This window comes from Ambystoma mexicanum, chromosome 6p (genome assembly GCF_040938575.1).
Source record: "Ambystoma mexicanum isolate Mex_15411 chromosome 6p, UKY_AmexF1_1, whole genome shotgun sequence".
Classification (NCBI taxonomy): domain Eukaryota; kingdom Metazoa; phylum Chordata; class Amphibia; order Caudata; family Ambystomatidae; genus Ambystoma; species Ambystoma mexicanum.
This window is the reverse complement of record NC_090935.1, coordinates 624,230,794-624,247,776: the sequence shown is the minus strand read 5'-3', so window position 1 is coordinate 624,247,776 and position 16,983 is coordinate 624,230,794. Positions and strand designations below refer to the sequence as shown.

At 48.7% G+C, this 16,983-nt stretch overlaps 1 protein-coding gene across 2 annotated transcripts in view; it reads right to left on the bottom strand.

Moving 5' to 3' along the window:
- GFM2 (GTP dependent ribosome recycling factor mitochondrial 2) overlaps window positions 1-16,983 on the bottom strand; it is a 925,389-nt gene that overhangs the window by 771,987 nt on the left and 136,419 nt on the right. For both annotated transcript variants that reach the window (XM_069627482.1, XM_069627483.1), the window contains exon 2: window positions 3,107-3,188. In XM_069627482.1, coding sequence (XP_069483583.1) covers window positions 3,107-3,169 — 63 coding nt within the window. In that variant the 5' untranslated portion in view covers window positions 3,170-3,188. The remainder of the gene's footprint in view (window positions 1-3,106; window positions 3,189-16,983) is intronic.

The following is a 16,983-nucleotide window of genomic DNA, read 5'->3' as shown; positions in this document are numbered from 1 at the left end:
CACAGCACCCTCCGCGCCGTAACCCAGGGGTGTCGTAGCGACCCCCCAACATAGACTCCATACCCTGGGACTGACTACTGTCTCCCAGGGCATGTAAAGTCACCATTGGCTTTGCTAGTCCCAAATTATGAACAGAAACCAGTACAAACCATCATATTGTGGACGTACTGGTTGGGGCAATTCGATTGCCCCGGGGTCTGTTGTTCGACGGGGCACGTCTCCGTCCCCCCTGATCGAGTTTTGGCTGGTGGCAGTGGATACTACTTTTTATATTTGACCGCGAATATATCTCTATGGGATTTTCCCATTGTTCGAGGCTACCAACTTTAATTATTTAATTCTTATAGCCGCCGGTTGGTATTTTTTGCCAGAACTCGATTCTAAAATGGCGTTTGTGTTCTCTTCTGTGACTCCAACCCAAGTCGAGCCCTTTGTTCCACTTTTTGGCGGGCTTCGCCACAGAAGCCTCCAAAAGTAGTGCCACTCTGTATGGGTACCACAGGGGGAGTGGGAAGGGGTTTAGGCACCCTGCACTGATTTGCCTTGGTAACTCAAGTCGCACTCTTGTGTGATTGGCCCAAGTGGTGAGCCGGCCGGCTCACCACTTAGCATGTTTGATTGACAGCTAGGGTGAGTGAATGGGGGTGTGCTGCATAAAAGCAGGGCTTTGGGGACTGGAACTTCAGAAGTCGCCACAGGACCTAAGAATCCGAGGAGGGAGAAGCTGAGCTGACCCGCAACGACGACACAACCGGTGGAGCCTTGCTGAACCGTCTCACCACTTTTCCCGACGACAGAGGAGATCTCCAGTCCGGAGAGTCTTCTTCCTTTGACTGGTGGGGATAACCAGTTTTGCCTTCTTTTCACCTTCCTGGAGCATCTCGTGGCCGCCTTGCCCGTGCCCAGCACTCCGGCAACTGGAATACCACAGTTTACCACTACCGCGAAGAGAAGGGTAGTGCCTTTTAACCGGAGGACTCCGCGGCTGGTTTCTTCCCTGGCAGTGCAACGACCTTCATCTTTCCTCCACGGCGAGACCTCTTCTTCCTCTGGATGAAACACCGACTTGCACCTGCTGCCAGGAACAACTGCCCCCGCCGGAGCTTCCTTCACACTTAAGGTACTGTATCCCGCCTGGCTTCCCTCGCGACAGATCGTTCGGGGTGACAGTAAAGCCTCGACTTTCTAACCTGGGCTGGCCGGGGACAACCTAGCTAACTTTACCTGACTTTACTTTCATCCTTTTTGCACGAACTATCTACAAGACTCTTTGGGCATAACCCCACTGTGTGAACCTGGACCCCTTATGCTTGCTCCCTCCAAGAGTGGGCCTTGCAATTGACTTCCTTGCTCTCCAGTAGAACTCTGCCTATCCTGCCTTACTGTGGTTCTTTGAAAAGTATTGGAACTTGTGTGCTTCCTTAACTCTGCCTTTTCCTCCCTTTCGTTACAACTTATTAGAGTGTCATCTTATGTAAGCGCTCAGCTCTGTCTGAAAATAAGTGGTGTTTCTCACTAAGACTTGTTTAATAAGTGAATAGGGTTGTATATATATGATAGTAACTGTGTGCCGAATTTACTCACCTCGTTTTTGCTAGAGTAAATTACAAGTGTGTTTTTAAATAAATAATTATATACTTTTACACCAAAGCTCTGGTCAGTGTTTGTTTGTACTACTGTGTCTCTGTACCTATTGTGTATACTCTGCATACTGCCTAGCTCTTCTTGAGGGAAGTCTGACTGCTCAGCCACAGCTACCAAGTGAATCTGTGTGGTACAGACTGCTACCAAGTGGGTTTACTGCCAAACACCTGTAGTCTTAAATCTTTTGCAGTGGTCCCTAAGGGAACTGCACAGGTTTCTGCCTAACAATAAGTACACCTTATGAGCCTATTAGGAAAGGGACCATTCCCAGGGTTGTAGGAAAGGGGTCCTGGGTCTCTTGACTGGCGGGGATACTGCGTTCCATCTAGCGAGCCAACTTTACTCCCATAAAGATTGCCTCTGTCCATATAGTCCTCCCTTGGGCAACCACCCCCAGGATTTGGGATCATGTAGCAGCTGCTCTTCCCTTGTCACATGGGGAGAGACCTTTCCCGGGGAGATATTGGTGACATTGCAAGATTAATCACACTGTACAACTCATGCAAATAAGATAAGTGAGTGAGAAACTACCTAAAATAGACCATTATAAATGCCTGACATGGAAGTGTGCCTGTGTAAACTGTCAACCCTTTCAAACAGGGTGCGGAGAGCCTTGCAATCAATGTTAACGTTTTGCAAATAATGGTTTCCTACCCTGCCAGTCCTTAATCTTTCCTTACTCGTTCAGTTTTTTCCTAACTCTCACTGTTTAGAATTCGTTTTTAAAAAATTGGGAGAGAAGTATTTATTTTGAAAAACCAGCTACCTCTACAGAAATATACTCTGCTGTTTGTTGGCTTCAACAAATACAATTGTTGTTGAATACATCGACTTCCAGATAAATAGTTCTTGGGATTCCTTTTGTGAAAAGATATTGGTTTCATCTACACAATAGAAGGGTGCAATTTTGAGATCTGCAATACTGCTACCTGAGCATCAGTGAACACATTCATAAAGCACTACTGTATGGATTTCAGAACTATGCCGGATGCCAGATTTGGCATCCTTCATGCCACTTTCGTTAATTTCAACTAGAGTGGAATGGTTATTGGGGTAAATAGATAACTAGTTATGAAGGTCTGAGCAACAAGATGCAGGAGCATTAACAATTTGCCATCCAGTTGTCCCCCTGTTTAGTTTCCAGTGACTGGTGGCGGTAAAACAGAATAAGAAGAGCAGCAACAACATTAAGGATGTACTGCAGGCAATACAAAAGAAGAAAGTGTAGGATGCAATGGGATGTTACGACTAAGGGCCCAGCTACTTATGTTTGGGAAAGTATTGTGAATATCAGTGTCCCTCGTGCTCCATACAGTGTGAAGATTGGGAATAGTATATGCTTTTACCTCAAACCTTAGGGATCTTACACTGCAGATCAAACAGCATTCTTAAATACAAACGTACATCAGTTTCCCCAGCTGGCTTGTCTGAAACAAAATTAAAAACAATGTATAGTACTTACCTTGCTACAGAATCTAGAGGTGACATGGGAGGCCACTGAATATGTATTCCAAATTGACATCATTAAATCTGCAACATTTATCCTGTAAACACAATCAAAAATGACAATTTTAATACACTATAAGAGTCATCAATGAATTCTAGAGGATTAAAGGACGCATTACACACCAAAATGTTAAGAAAACAAGCATTGGAGAAGCCAACGGTTTTGACTTTGCTAAATGCAACTGATTTGGCTGCACAAGTCTCCTGCCAGGTCCCAAGTAGAAACAACTGTGTGACGGTCTGCATGGTTATATGAACCCTGCCATGGCAGATAAGTGCAGCAAAGGCATATTCCCCACCCCCTGCTGCATCCCATGTCATATTCAGTGTCCACTGCCTGTTGCAAGCCACAGCCCCTATATCTATACCAATGTCCTCGCCTCAGCAACATAGAGGAGCGAAAACTAGTCAGAAGAAAAGTGCGAGCTAAGAGCCATATTTATTGGTGGCTTTAAATTGCCACTGTGAGCCAAAACTATGTAGACTCACTAGGTGGTGTTTGAGTGTATCTGTGAGCCAAAACAATGTGCTAACGCAGCATTATGCGCTAATCATATGTAGCCTATGGACACATGCATACATTTTCTGCCTCTGCAATACCATCTTTTTCTTTATGATATGATATGGTATTTATAACGCGACTATACACAAGTGTTTCAAGGGAGGGGGAACAAAGGGAAGACAAAGACAGCGATCTTACTAGGCCAGGTGACATTGAGATTGCGTAAGTGCAGGGGATGGGGGGGTCGGGAAAGGTTCAGGGGGGAAAGGGGAGGGGAAAGTGCAGTACATGAGATAGACAATACAAAACGTGCAGCCAGCTGGTGGCAAGTGCAAGGGTAAGTGCAGATGGCAGGTGCCCAAGTGCTGGTAGGGGGACTGTAGGGTTACAGATACAGACCCAAGTGCAAAGGTTGCCAGGGGGGCAGTGCAGGTGTGCAACTAGCGGGGAGGGGACCTGGGCCAGAGATCAGAGGGTAGCCAGGCGATCAATGAAGATTCAGTTTCAGCCAGGAATTCAGCAGGGGAGAGGAGGAGAGAAGGCAGAAGCAAAGAGGAAAGTCTTGAGGTGCTTCCGGAACTAGAGATGGTTCTCCTCAAGTCTCAGAGAGGCAGGGAGGCTGTTCCAGAGGGAGGCTCCAGCCGAAGAAAGATCTACCACCAACTTGTTGCTTGGAGAAGCGACTGACACTGAGGGAGTTGGAGGCGGAGAAGCAGAGAGCTCAAGTAGGAAGATATTTACGAAGAGAGAGTTGGAGGTATTGAGGCCCCAGGCTCCAGAAGGCCTTGTGGACAACGCAGAGGGTCTTGAAGATGAGCCTCGCAGCCACATGGAGCCAGTACAGAGATTACAGTGCTGGAGAGGTACGATCCCTGGGCATGATGCCAAGGACAAGTCTTGCAGTCCTGTTCTGGATGAGTTGCAGAGGGCGGAGAGTGGAAGCAGGCAGATTTAGAAAGAAGCTGTTGCAGTAGTCCAGCCTAGAGAGAACCAGAGCTCTGGAGACAGTGAGCTTTTGCGGGAATGAGAGGAAAGGAAGAATACCTCTGAGGAGGTGCAGTTGGTAGTGTGACTTCTAAGAGACATCAGAGATGTGAGGAGAAAAGGAGAGTGTGGAGTCGAAGATAACCCAGAGGTGCTTAGCTTCAAAGGTGGGAGCAGGAAGAGGGTCAAGGGAGGCCGGCCAGAGAGTTACAGGAAAGGAGGGAGCAGGTGTGCCAATGAGGAGAACCTCCGTCTTACTGGCATTGAGGCAGAGATCGTTGGCGGCACACCACTCCTGGATAGCAGACAGTCAGTCAGAGATGAGAGAAGGAAAAGAGGTGGCAGGAGGGAGCCTGTAAACGAGCTGAGTGTCATGTGCATAGCCCTGAAAGTTGGGGCAGAGAGCGGCAATGCGGTGGGCAAGAGGTGCCAGGTATTGGTTGAATAGCCATGGAGAGAGGTTAGACCCCCCTGAGAACACCACAGGTAGAGATAGAGATAGAGGAGAGGAAGGACCATAGTTGGACATGGGAGGGTCGATCGGAAAGTAAAGAGGTCAGCCAGGCCAGGTCCTGATTGGTGATACCCGGGTTATCACAGAGCCAGTTGGGCAGAGTGGCATGGTTGACAGTGTCAAAGGCATAAGAGAGATCGAGTAAGATGAGGACACAGAGGCTTTTGGAATAACAGGGGAGAACCTGTTTTGACGAGACTTTCGTAGATCGGACTTGTCTAGAAACCTCGTCGGGGAGAACAGAGGAAAGGCAGAGAAGGAGGGAGGAGAGGTGGCCACAGCGGGGCCAGAGGAAGAGCAGAGAGTAGTGGGAGGAGGGGGAGAAGAAGAGAGAGAGGACAGGATGTCCTGAGTTTTAGAGATAAAATGAGAAGCCAGGGCCCTGCAAAGGGTCTGGGAGGGGACAGGAGAGGGAGAGACTGCAGCAGGATTGGTCAGCTCCTTGCAGATTTTAAAGAGTTTGGCCGTGTTGTTGGATGCTGCAGAGACGCGTGCTTGGATGTGGTCTCTCTTCTTGGTACGGACAGAGACGTTACTGTCTTTGGAGCAGGCAGCAGGCCAGTTCGTCAGAGGATGCACAGGAAGCATGCCATTTCAGACACCCTACACTTGCGTTTAAGGGTGACGAGGTCTGAGCCGTACCAAGAGTGGCACTTGGCTTTGGGCTTCAAGCGGATCCTCATGAACGGGGCAAGAACATCAAGAGTATGGAAATGGCTGTGTCAGGATGTATGTCAGCCAGAGGAGGAGTAGGGGGTGAGAAAGTGGCAGCAAAAGCCTCAACTGACAGACACGCTTCATAAGTCGGATAACCGAGAAGGTAGGTGGCAGTGCTGGCGTTGGCTTGGCCTGAGGGTTAAAGAGGGTGAGATGGGAGGAAAGGAGAAAGTGATCACTCCAGGAGAGAGGAGACGTGAAAGGGGAAGGTCGGAGGAGATCAGAACATCGAGAGTGTGCCCTGCAGAGTGAGTAAAAAGCACTCGCAGGACAAAGCTGCAGTGTTGAGCAACGCAGGTGTTTGACGATTCACCCTCCTGTCTGCAGCCACTAGGTAAGAAGTGGGGAGATATGTTGCTGCTCTGCACTTCCTAGCCCTCTGCCCGCACCCTCCTAGCCTGCTGTACGCGCACGCCCCAGACACCTCCACCCTCGCTTCATGCGTGCCTCGCCTCCTCAACTGCGTGGCTCCTTGAACTCCTCCCTTGCGCAACCCGCAACCCCCACAATTCCTCGCATTCTTGACCGTGCACGCCCCCACGCCCTCTCTCCTACCCTCGCAATCTGCAATCACGTATGCTCTAGCGCCCCCTCCCTCCTTGACCGCGCTCGGTCGGCACGTGATTGTCGTGCATCTCAACGCCCTTCTCTCTTCTCGGCCTCACTCGCACCTGCGCACCTTAGCCCGCCTGGTCCCTCGATTGCGTGTTTCCTTGCACATCCACCCTGGATTGGCAAGCGGCAGTGCGCCCCTGATTGCGAGGTTCCTCGCAATTCCCTGATCACGTGCCCTCGCAACGTCCTCACAATTGCCTGACCACGTTCTCCGCACACAGCCTCGCGCCTCAGCCTGCGTTGCCCTCGCAATCCCTGATCGAGTGGCTCCTCGCACCTCCACCCTGGTTTCGCTTGCAGCGACACTCCCCTGATCGCGTGGTTCCTCGCAACTCCCTGATCTCATGTCCTCGCGTTCCCCGACTGCGTGTTTCGCACACTTGCCATGCACCCCGCTCCCACGCGCCCCTCTGTTCTACCTTGACTGCCCTGTTCATTGATTGTACTACTGTCCCGTTTTCTGCCTCATCTCTGCCTCCTTAGGTCATCACTCTTCGACTCCTGCCCACGTATATTGCTGTTTTTTTCCTCATTGACTGCCCTGTTTTGCATAAACTGCCTTGTGTTTTCCCGTTATATTCCTCACTCATCTAGGTCCTCTTTCTCAGATTTCTCTTAGTGTGGTTTTGTGGCTTTGTGTTTGCCTCACTGACTGCCCTGTCCTACATTTTATTGCTGTGTGTTCAGCTGCATTTTTTCTTCCTCCAGGTTCTCATTGCCAGCTACTTGTTTGTTTATTATTTATAAACCGCATCTCACCCTGAGGTATCTGGGCGCATTACAAGACAGCTTAGTATGAGAAAGAAACATACATGGATACATAATAATGAGGGTACAAAGATACATACATACATGCATCATCATCATGATGGAAAGTAGGCAATGAAGTACAGGGTACGCTTTTCAAAACCTATGAATACGCAAAAAAACATTCCAACTAATCCATGTTGGCAACAGGACAACATAATAAGTGCAGGATAATGGAGCGAGGAGTAGCTAGTTAAGGGTACTCGCGCAAATTAGGTGGTGGAGTCCTTCGTGAGGAGCCACTTTTTAGTGTTAAACCAAAAGCTATTGAAAGTTTGAGTAGTGCGTAGGTTAAGCGGGAGCACCTTCCAAGCTAGGGATGCTTGTACAGGGAAGTTGGTGCCTCCAGCTCTTTTTAGGTTAAAGCGTGGGGTTGTAATGCAAAAGGAGTTTATTGATCTTGTAGGTCTTAGCCCAGTTTTTAAGATGATTTTGTCTTTTAGGTACTTAGGAGCGGCGTTGGAAAGACATTTGTGGGAGATGGAGACTAGTTTGAAGTAGATTCTGTCTTGGATTGAGAGCCATTAATAGTTCAGAAATGTGGTCTCTCCTTGGAATGCTCAAGGCTGTTCTCAAGGCATTATTTTGTAAAGTTTGTAGTTTGTTTACTTGTTTATTTGCTCCTGTATAGAGTGCTTTGCAGTAATCAAGTTTAGACAGGATTAGAGCTCTCGCTAGTATGATGCAGCTGTTTGTGGAGAGGTAGGCTTTACAGGCATGAATGAGTTTACATGTGTATGCAGTGGCTGATGCCGTTGCATTGACTTGTTTCTTAAGGTTCAGGGTAGAGTCGAGGTAGAATCCTAAGGTTTTTGTTTCCTTGGCAGTTTTGATAATATTGCCATCTATGTTGAAGGCAGTGTATTTTGGGTTCAGTTTATTGATGTTGGTGGTGGCACCTAAAATGAGAATTTCGGTCTTCTCGTCATTCAGGCAGAGGCTGTGAGTTGACGTCCAGGACTGAATGACGAGGTAGATTTTGTTTAATAAGGGATTGTCAGCGTCATAGTTACCGGATAGTGGTATCAGTATCTGGGTGTCATCTGCGTAATTAGTGTAGATGACACCCAGGCGGTCCAATTTATCAAATAGAGGCTTGTTCTTGTTGTCTGTGGTTTTTACCTTCTTAGCATATAGTTCATTTAGCAAACTGTTCTACTATTACCTGAGCTCTTGTCGTATCGGTCAATTGTCTTGTTCTTCTCTGTCTCGTCTGCTTGTACCCCTCCATGTGTCCTCCCCTAGTGTCTCCCCCACCTACTCTATGGTGCTCTCTGTTTCTCCTATCTTTTCCAACTGCTTCTCTATTGACTATCCTGTTCTCCTTAATAAGCCTGGTAGGAAGAAGTTTAAAAAGGACATCCATGTCTCCAACCCAGGCCTCCCTATTGCTAACACCTATACCATTGCTTCCTCCAAACAAACCCTCACCGACATCCTCTTTGTCGTTCCCTCGCCAGACCTATCTATGGACTCTTCATATGGTCACTGTGCTTTCTCCTTTCTCTTCTTCTCCCATTAATGGTGGCACCCGGTGGGAGGCCCTCCTGGCCCCCTTACACTTCTCTAAGGTCATCATTAATGTTCACCTGAATGGCATCGTCTTGGTCCAAGGCCCTCAGGCCAACCTTCTCCTCTTTGATAAGACGCTTCCCGCGCCTCATCAATTTACTTTCTTCTCCTGCTGTCCCCTCTCTCCCTTCCACAGCTTCCTTGCCTCCCCCCTCTGTCTCCTCCTTGGCTATCTGCCTCCCCCCTCTGTCTCCTCCTTGGCTACCTTGCCCTCTCCTCCTTCCTCTTCTGCACCCCCCGGGCTCCTTCTATTCCTCCACACGGCATAACTCTGATTTGTACCCCTACCCGTAAGTCTTTCAAGGATGGCAACCTTCTACATATTGCCACTCTCAACTCTCGCTCAGCTGTCACACACTCCTCTGTCATATACCGCTTCCTGGAAGAACTTTACCTTGATGTCCTCGGTCTCAGTGAGACATGGTTCACGTCCAACTCTGTCACGAGCTTTGACACTTTCCTCCCTGATGGCTACAAACTCCTCTCTGCACCCAGATCCAACTGTTCTGGGGGTCGGGGGGGATTCTGGGGGGGATCCTGCCTCTGTCATTCCTACGCAGGCCTACACCTCTTTTGAATCCCTTGTCTGCAGGCTCTCTCTCTCTCCTGGCCACTCTCTTACTGTGGCTACCATCTATCGCCCACCTGGTCAGATCACCTCCTTCCTCTCTGAGTGGGCGGACCTCTCCGCCTCCCTTCTGGCATCGACTACTCAACTCCTCTTTCTTGGAGACTTTAACATCCACTTGGATGCTTCCTGTCCTTCCTCTGGACTCTTTCGCAACCTTTGCGACTCTCTCTTTCTATTCTCCCCTCCGACCCGACTCACTCTGCAGGGCACACTCTGGATGTTCTGATCTCCTCAGACATTCCCCGCTCTGCTCCTCTCACCACTCCTCCCTCCTGGAGTGATCATTTTCTTCTTTCCTCCCATCTCATCCTCTCTACCCCTCATGCCAAGCCAACTGCAGCAATGCCACCTACCTTCTCGGTTATCCGACCTATGATGGGCGCTAGCGTGCTACCAACCTGTCCGGCCTAGGTGCTTTGCCCCTCAGCAGAGTGAAGATAGCCAATTTGATCTCTTCCAGTGTCAGTGGGGACTCTAGAGCTTTGCATGCTTCCCAACAAAGCAGCGAAGTAGGGATCCTATGCAGGTACTGTTCTATTTCCTCGCGGCATGCAATACCCTTTGGTTGGTTTAGGTTAGCTGAGAAAGCAGTAAAAACTGCATTAACGTCTGCATGTGTATTTCGCGCCTAGAAAACACTTGCTTACAGGCATGTTATAAATGACTTATATCATACCACAGTACCCTCCTGCGACGTCACATAAGGTATACTGTCATTGCCTGACTCCAACAAAACCCAGGGATAAATTTTAGATATGTCAATACTAGTAATTTCCGACCACAATCAGTTTAATAACACTAATGACACCAATTTGAGAAATAGACCAGCATTCTAGCTAAACTCAAACTGTCCCTCGAGGAATAACTCAACTATCCCTTGCGAAAACCTCTCCCTAGGGAAAAGTGTTGTGCTGCCTACCTAAAAGGGATAGAAGAAAATGAGAAACCCTCCACTACACTCAATCTAGTATTCAAAAGCAGGCCAATAATTTAAAAATCAAAACAATTTTAAAAAAGCCACATCTCCAAAGTGGAGTGAGCCACAGATTCAGTGCATAAAATCAACAATAAAATAGTGCCATCATAATGGCATATCTCGCTGCAAGTGGGTGTTTTTTCTTTTATTGTTCCTTCACGAGAGTGTGCAGCCAAAACTCCCCAGCCCTCATTCAAAATACTTGCAAACCAGCTATGTGACAATTCCAACAATTTCTTAATCTAGGTATCCCACAACATAGAAAAGGCTATCTTTGTGTATAGTCGACCGGTTTCAATGCTGTGATACTTGATCACTTTTATCAGGACCAAGGTCTATTTGGATTACTTCTATGGGTCTTATAGCCATATAGGTAGTAAACACCCTGTCGAGAGAACAAGATTGCTTCAAATAAAAGAGCAGTATATTCCGCTCCTCGATTCAAAAAAGTGCAGTGTTAACATCAATATGTGGCCTTCATTCTGCCACCTTGGGTAAGCTATCATGTTCATAACATTGTATTCCATTTGTGCAGCTTTGAGAAAACCGTCTAGTTCGGTTTTCATAGCTTACTGGCATTTGGGCGTGGGCTCACGCATATACTGCTGTTGGATTGCCCTCAATCTAGCCTCTGACACTGTTGGACCGCTTCGTATGGTTTTTAACACCTACAATTCAGTGGCCAACGCTATCCCCCTGACATACACCTTGAATACTTGCCATAGCATCGCTACTGAGGAGACCACCGCCACATTCTCAAAATACATTGTCACATGCTCCTGTAAATTAAGAGAAAAAGACGGATCCTGCAAAGGGTGCCTTTTTAACCGCCACGGGGTCCATCGTCTGCCTTCCATCAGTCACCTGATTACCCCACGTCCCACTCTTAATAGCAAAATCTTTTAGTTAGTATGCTGGTTTGGTAAAAAAGGGTAGCACTACCAAATCCAGTTATCTATATACATACGAGGCATCAACATCAGTAAATTGGAAACTAGGCTTTGTGAAGGCATCATGTAGCAAGACACAGACAACAGACCTGAAGTTCAAACAAAAGATATTTATTAACTTAAATGTCAGGATGGTAGAAGGCCTAACTTGCCCTATGCTAAGGTGGGATTTCAGGTTGGTAGAAGGCCTAACTTGCCCTATGCTAAGGTGGGATTTCAGGTTATAGAAGGCCTAGTTTGCCCTGTGCTACTGTGGGATTTCCATACCTGAACGAAACTAAGAAAAGTCTGAGTCAAAAAGTTCAACTTAAAAGTCTGTCTGTGTAGGGGGGCGCTGTTGCTCGCAATCGAGATGGCTGCCTGAGCTGAGAGCTCCGATCCCCTGACTATCCTTACATTAAATTAATCCTGTTTGGAGCCATAAAAGACGGTAAATACCTTTCTGGCCTGGAACCCCCATATGTACTGCAGACTCTGAGCAACTCTTGGTGAAAACCGCGGCCCCGTTACAGAGTTCGCAATAACTAAGAAAGGGCGGGCTGTCCCACTGACTGCAAGCCGACGCACGGATCCGGAAGAGGCCTGCATCACACTGCGGCTGCGTGACCATCGCAAGGCCACATGGGGGAGGAGCGCTGCCTCTGGACAACTGACGCGGAGGCGCCCGTCCACCCCATCCGTTTACAACACTACTCAGAGGTGCCTTCCACCGGTGAGCGGCAGATCCTGGAAACGAGCGGAGGGGTGCCCGTTGGCTCCTCTGCTCCTCGTCTCCAAATACCGGGGGTCGTGCCACCGTCCACGCAAAGGCAGCTGCCGGTCCCCACCTGGCTTCCCGCCGCCACTCGTACCCCCCCAGGGGACGGCGTGGGGTCCGCTCTAATCGCTGACCCTCTGGTGAGGAGGAGGGGTGATCGGCCGCTGCCCGCCGATAATATAGAGGTACGTGCCCCAAACTGAGGGGGAAAGAGCGAACGCCGGACGGGCGGTACCGCATGGCCCCAAAGTGCGTGGGTAGGAACAGCCCATCCGAGATCGGGCCCAAGAAGCTGAAATCACCTTGTAAGATCCACATGTTGTTGTTAGATGTGGGACAATGATTGAGCAGCCCGGCAACGTTTGATACAGTGGAGGCTGAGGCCCACATAATTGGTAGACTGTGTTCGACCCCAAGCTAGGCCATTACACTGTGAGAACAAGCTGTAAACTGAAGTCTTGGTCTCCCGGCTATCAAAACTCCTACGTCCACGGCCCTATCCCAAGCAGGCCCCGGCTTAATGCTGTGCACTTTCGAATGAATCTGCCTTAGGATACTGAGCCTTGCAGTATGGGACCCCATATTCACAGCGGAAGGCCCAAGCCACCTTAAACCATTTTAGCAACAGAGTGGCTAAACATACTTCTGCCGCAGTCGACGGTCTCGAAGAGCAGGGGGCACACACGACAAGCCACCCTTGCAAGTGGGTTGAAGTTGAATACAGGCCTACCCTCAGAAGGAACCAAATGACTCCCTGAAACCTACAATCAGGCAGAGTCCTGGACCGAGTGCAAAAACCTAATATATAACGGACCTCGGGCTACAACTAGGAGAAGCCTGAGGAACACGGTCCAGCAGCACTATACTCAACTATCTTGGTAGTAACACTGCCAATCTGCAACAGATCCTAGAACATTGGGACCCAGTAGGGCGGAACGTGTAGACAAGATACCCTACCCACTCGGACAATACTTAGGGGAGAAGGTCCCATACCATCACGAGACGTGGGAGAACACAACCCACTCTCGACTAATGTTGGTGACAAATGGGCCGCCACGAGAAGAAAAGTGCAGGCGCGAAAAAAAACAGCCCAATGGATTCCGCCCGTCACCACATCAATGAGCTTAGACAACCACGATGAGGTGCCACCCACTGCAAGAGAAGACTGCCAAATGACTATGGTGCAAAATGGCTTCTTGGCAGTAAATGTTAAGCTGGACGATATCGTGGCAACAATTAGCTCCTTGAAGGCTAAAGTCGACAAGGAAAGCGTGCGCATCACGGATGCAGAGAACAGGATCAGCACGAATGAAGACGCTATAACACAACACAGCCGGGACATTGCACAACTGAAGGGAGATCTATGCAAGACCCAAGCTAAATGTGAGAATCTCGAATCGAGATCTAGAAGAAACAACATTCGCATTGTCGGAATTGCAGAATCCTTCTGTAAGGGCCCGATGGAGCAACATGTGGAAAACCTATTGAAATCCCTTCTAGGTACAGAATCCTTTTCTGATCACTTCCTTGTGGAAAGGGCACACCGCACCCTGGCTCCACCACCTAAACCAGGAGCGCCACCCCGCACAATAATTGCCCGTCTACTCAACTACAGGGACAGGGACACCGTCCTAAGGCTGTCCAGAGAAAAAGGCCCCCTACACCATGAGGAAAACAGAGTGCATATATAAGCAGATTTTTCGACCAGTGTCCAAACAAAAAGGAGATCCTATGAGCCCGTCAAGAGACAACTACAGCTTCGCCACATCCCCTACACCTTCATCTTTCCAGCGAAGATGAGGATCCAACCCGGGGGCAGGTCACATTTCTTCGAGAATCCCACCAAAGCCATGTCATATGTCGAGGCAAATATTCCTATCCGCCCCAGGGATAGAGCACGGGACCAGAACATGCAACCACGCTTGGGTGGAGATAACCCAGACCCAGCTGATTGAGTTGGTACTGCATTGAGATCCTTCTACGTGCTGTAGGCCCTGCAACAAGTATGTCTGGCTCCAATTAACAATACCTGTGACAGTGGGGATCCGGAGTCTCTGTTGAAGGAGGCCATGCGGCTGCAACAAGCTACCCTCAGGAGAATTCCACAGGTTATGGGTGTTATGGGGAATGGGATACATCATCGGGTTGCGGTTGATGGTGCGGGAGGGGGTGGGGGTTGGGTACGAAGTTTGGTTACAACTGGCAAATGTTTAAAATCTGAGAGTTTAGTTGCATCGGACACGGCTGCTATAGCGGACAGCACATACAGCATGAGTCACACTACTATGACAAAGGAAGACTATGGCGCAGGTTGACAGGGGTAGAACTATTAAACTCCTCTCATGGGACAACCGCAGCCTCAACAACCTGATCAAGGCCTGGAAAACAGCAGCTTATACCACCAGACATAACCCCCAGATCATACTTCTGCAAGAGACGCATGCACTCGATCAAGTCTGTACTAACTTTCTTCCTAAGTGGGGCCCGCTAAGATACTGTACCGAATGCTCCTCCCATTCCACTGGGGTTCTCACATTGATTCATCCGGGACTAGGATTCCGGCTTCGAGATACCAAAATAGATGCCCAAGGGAGATATGTTCTGGTCTGGGGGGAGGTGGCGGAGCGAGAGGTTGTTATTGTCAACACATATGGCCCTAATATCGATGACCCCAACTTCTACAGCGCCATACATAACTTGCTAACCACTGCTGAAGATGCAGCAGTAATTTGGGGGGGGGTGACTTCAACACTATCCTCGACACGACCCTTGACCCGTCCTCAACTTCCTCCCGATCCCCTACTAAGGCTGCATTGATTATACGGCAGATAATGCAACAAATGTCCATGGTAGATATATGGCGAGAACTACACTCACAGGAAAAGCACTACACTTATTATTCATCAGTACACGACTCTGAGTCCCGCATCGATTACTGGCTTCTCAGCGAAGCACGGTCTTCAGCTGTGAGATGTATCCACGCACACTTTTGGACCACTCCCCCATATCAATTACCCTAAATATCCGTAGCGCTACTCCACGTGCCAAACGCTGAAGAATGCCCCCCGCTATGCTTAGGGACCCAAACGTGTGCGAATCATTACACATTGAAATAGAAGAATTCTTTCAACTGAATCAAGGATCTGTAGATAAATATGCCACGATATGGGAAACTTTCAAAGTGTGGGTGCGAGGCTCAATTATGGCCAATCCTCGGGACTGCTGAGATCTGTCAGGAGGGAATTGGATATGATGGAAGCAAAGCTTGAGCTGCTTGAGTTTGAGTATACCACCACACACAGTAAAGAAGCCCTTTCTGATATACACTTGATGTTGGGTGAATTTAATAAACTAGCTGAACGGGAGATCCAGTTCATGGCCGCCCCAGCCCGGGCTCGTAGATACGGGGAAAGCAACAAGGCAGGGAAATTCCTGGCTCAGATGCTAAAAGCCAAAAGCCATCATACCCCCATCACTAACATTCAGACACCCAGTGGGAACATGGTGAATCAAGATCAAGACATTAATGACACGTTCTCAGAGTTTTATAAGACACTATACTCCAATAGTGGCACCAAATCGAGGGAGGAGATAACAGTGCACTCGACCTTCCAACACTCGCCTCAGAAACACGACTGCTATTAGACACCCCCATCTCACTGTAGGAAATAATGGAGGCAATTACCCCAGGCAGGGCCCTGGGTACGGATGGTCTGGGAGCGGAATTATACAAAGAATTTCAAGACAAGCTAGCCCCAGCCCTGTTGAAGGTCAGGGAGGAGGCGATGGAATTACGGTCCTCCTTAAACCCCGGCGGCCCCCACATAATATGGGCTCATATAGACCCCTTTCACTCATTAATACGGATGCAAGCATTTTTGCAAAAACTCTGGCGAACAGACTACTTCCCTATATGTCCATACTGATTCACCCCGACCAGGCCGGCTTCATACCGACTTGATCCACGGCCCTGAATTCAAGACGACTCTTCAGAGCAATGGCACAGATAGACCCGAAGGCGAATGCGGTAGTAGCGTCACTTGATGCCGAAAAGGCTTTCGATTCCGTCTCCTAATCTTATCTGTTCCTGGTGCTCGAGAGAGATTCGGACTGGGTCAGTATTTTGTCAAATGTATTCGACTACTCTACACATGCCCGGGAGCCACAGTTCTAACCAACCATATCATGTCATCTCCATTTCTGCTAAGTAGAGGCACTAGACAGGGCCGTCCCTTCTCCCCCATGCTGTTTGCGCTCACAATAGAAGCCATGGCCGAATATGTGCAGCAAAACCACGCGCACAGGGGCCTCAGAATGACTGGTGCACCGCAAATAATTTATGCAGACGACACCCTGCTATACGTCTGAAACCTTGAAGAAAATCTGGTCCCCATTATGGCAGATATCAAAGAGTTCTCTGAGTATTCAGGATACAGGGTTAACATTGCTAAGTCCGAACTGTTTCCGCTGACTCCCAGCACCAAAGACATGACTAACATACAGGGGTTTAAGTGGTCCCCTGCGCGTGTCCGATACCTGGGCATCATGGTATCAAGGGAAAAATGCACACTATATGCGGATAATCATGGGGAGCTATTGCAATCCATCTCCGTCAAGCTACAACTTTGGACCAGACTCACCATCTCATAATGTGGTTGATTATCACTCCTTAAAATGGTGGTGCTCCCCAAACTATTATACCTTTTCTGCAATATCCCGATCTGGCCGGGCAGAACATTTTTCACGAAACTCAACTCATTGACCTCTACATTTGCATGGGGCAGGGGGAAACTGCAAGGCTAAAATGG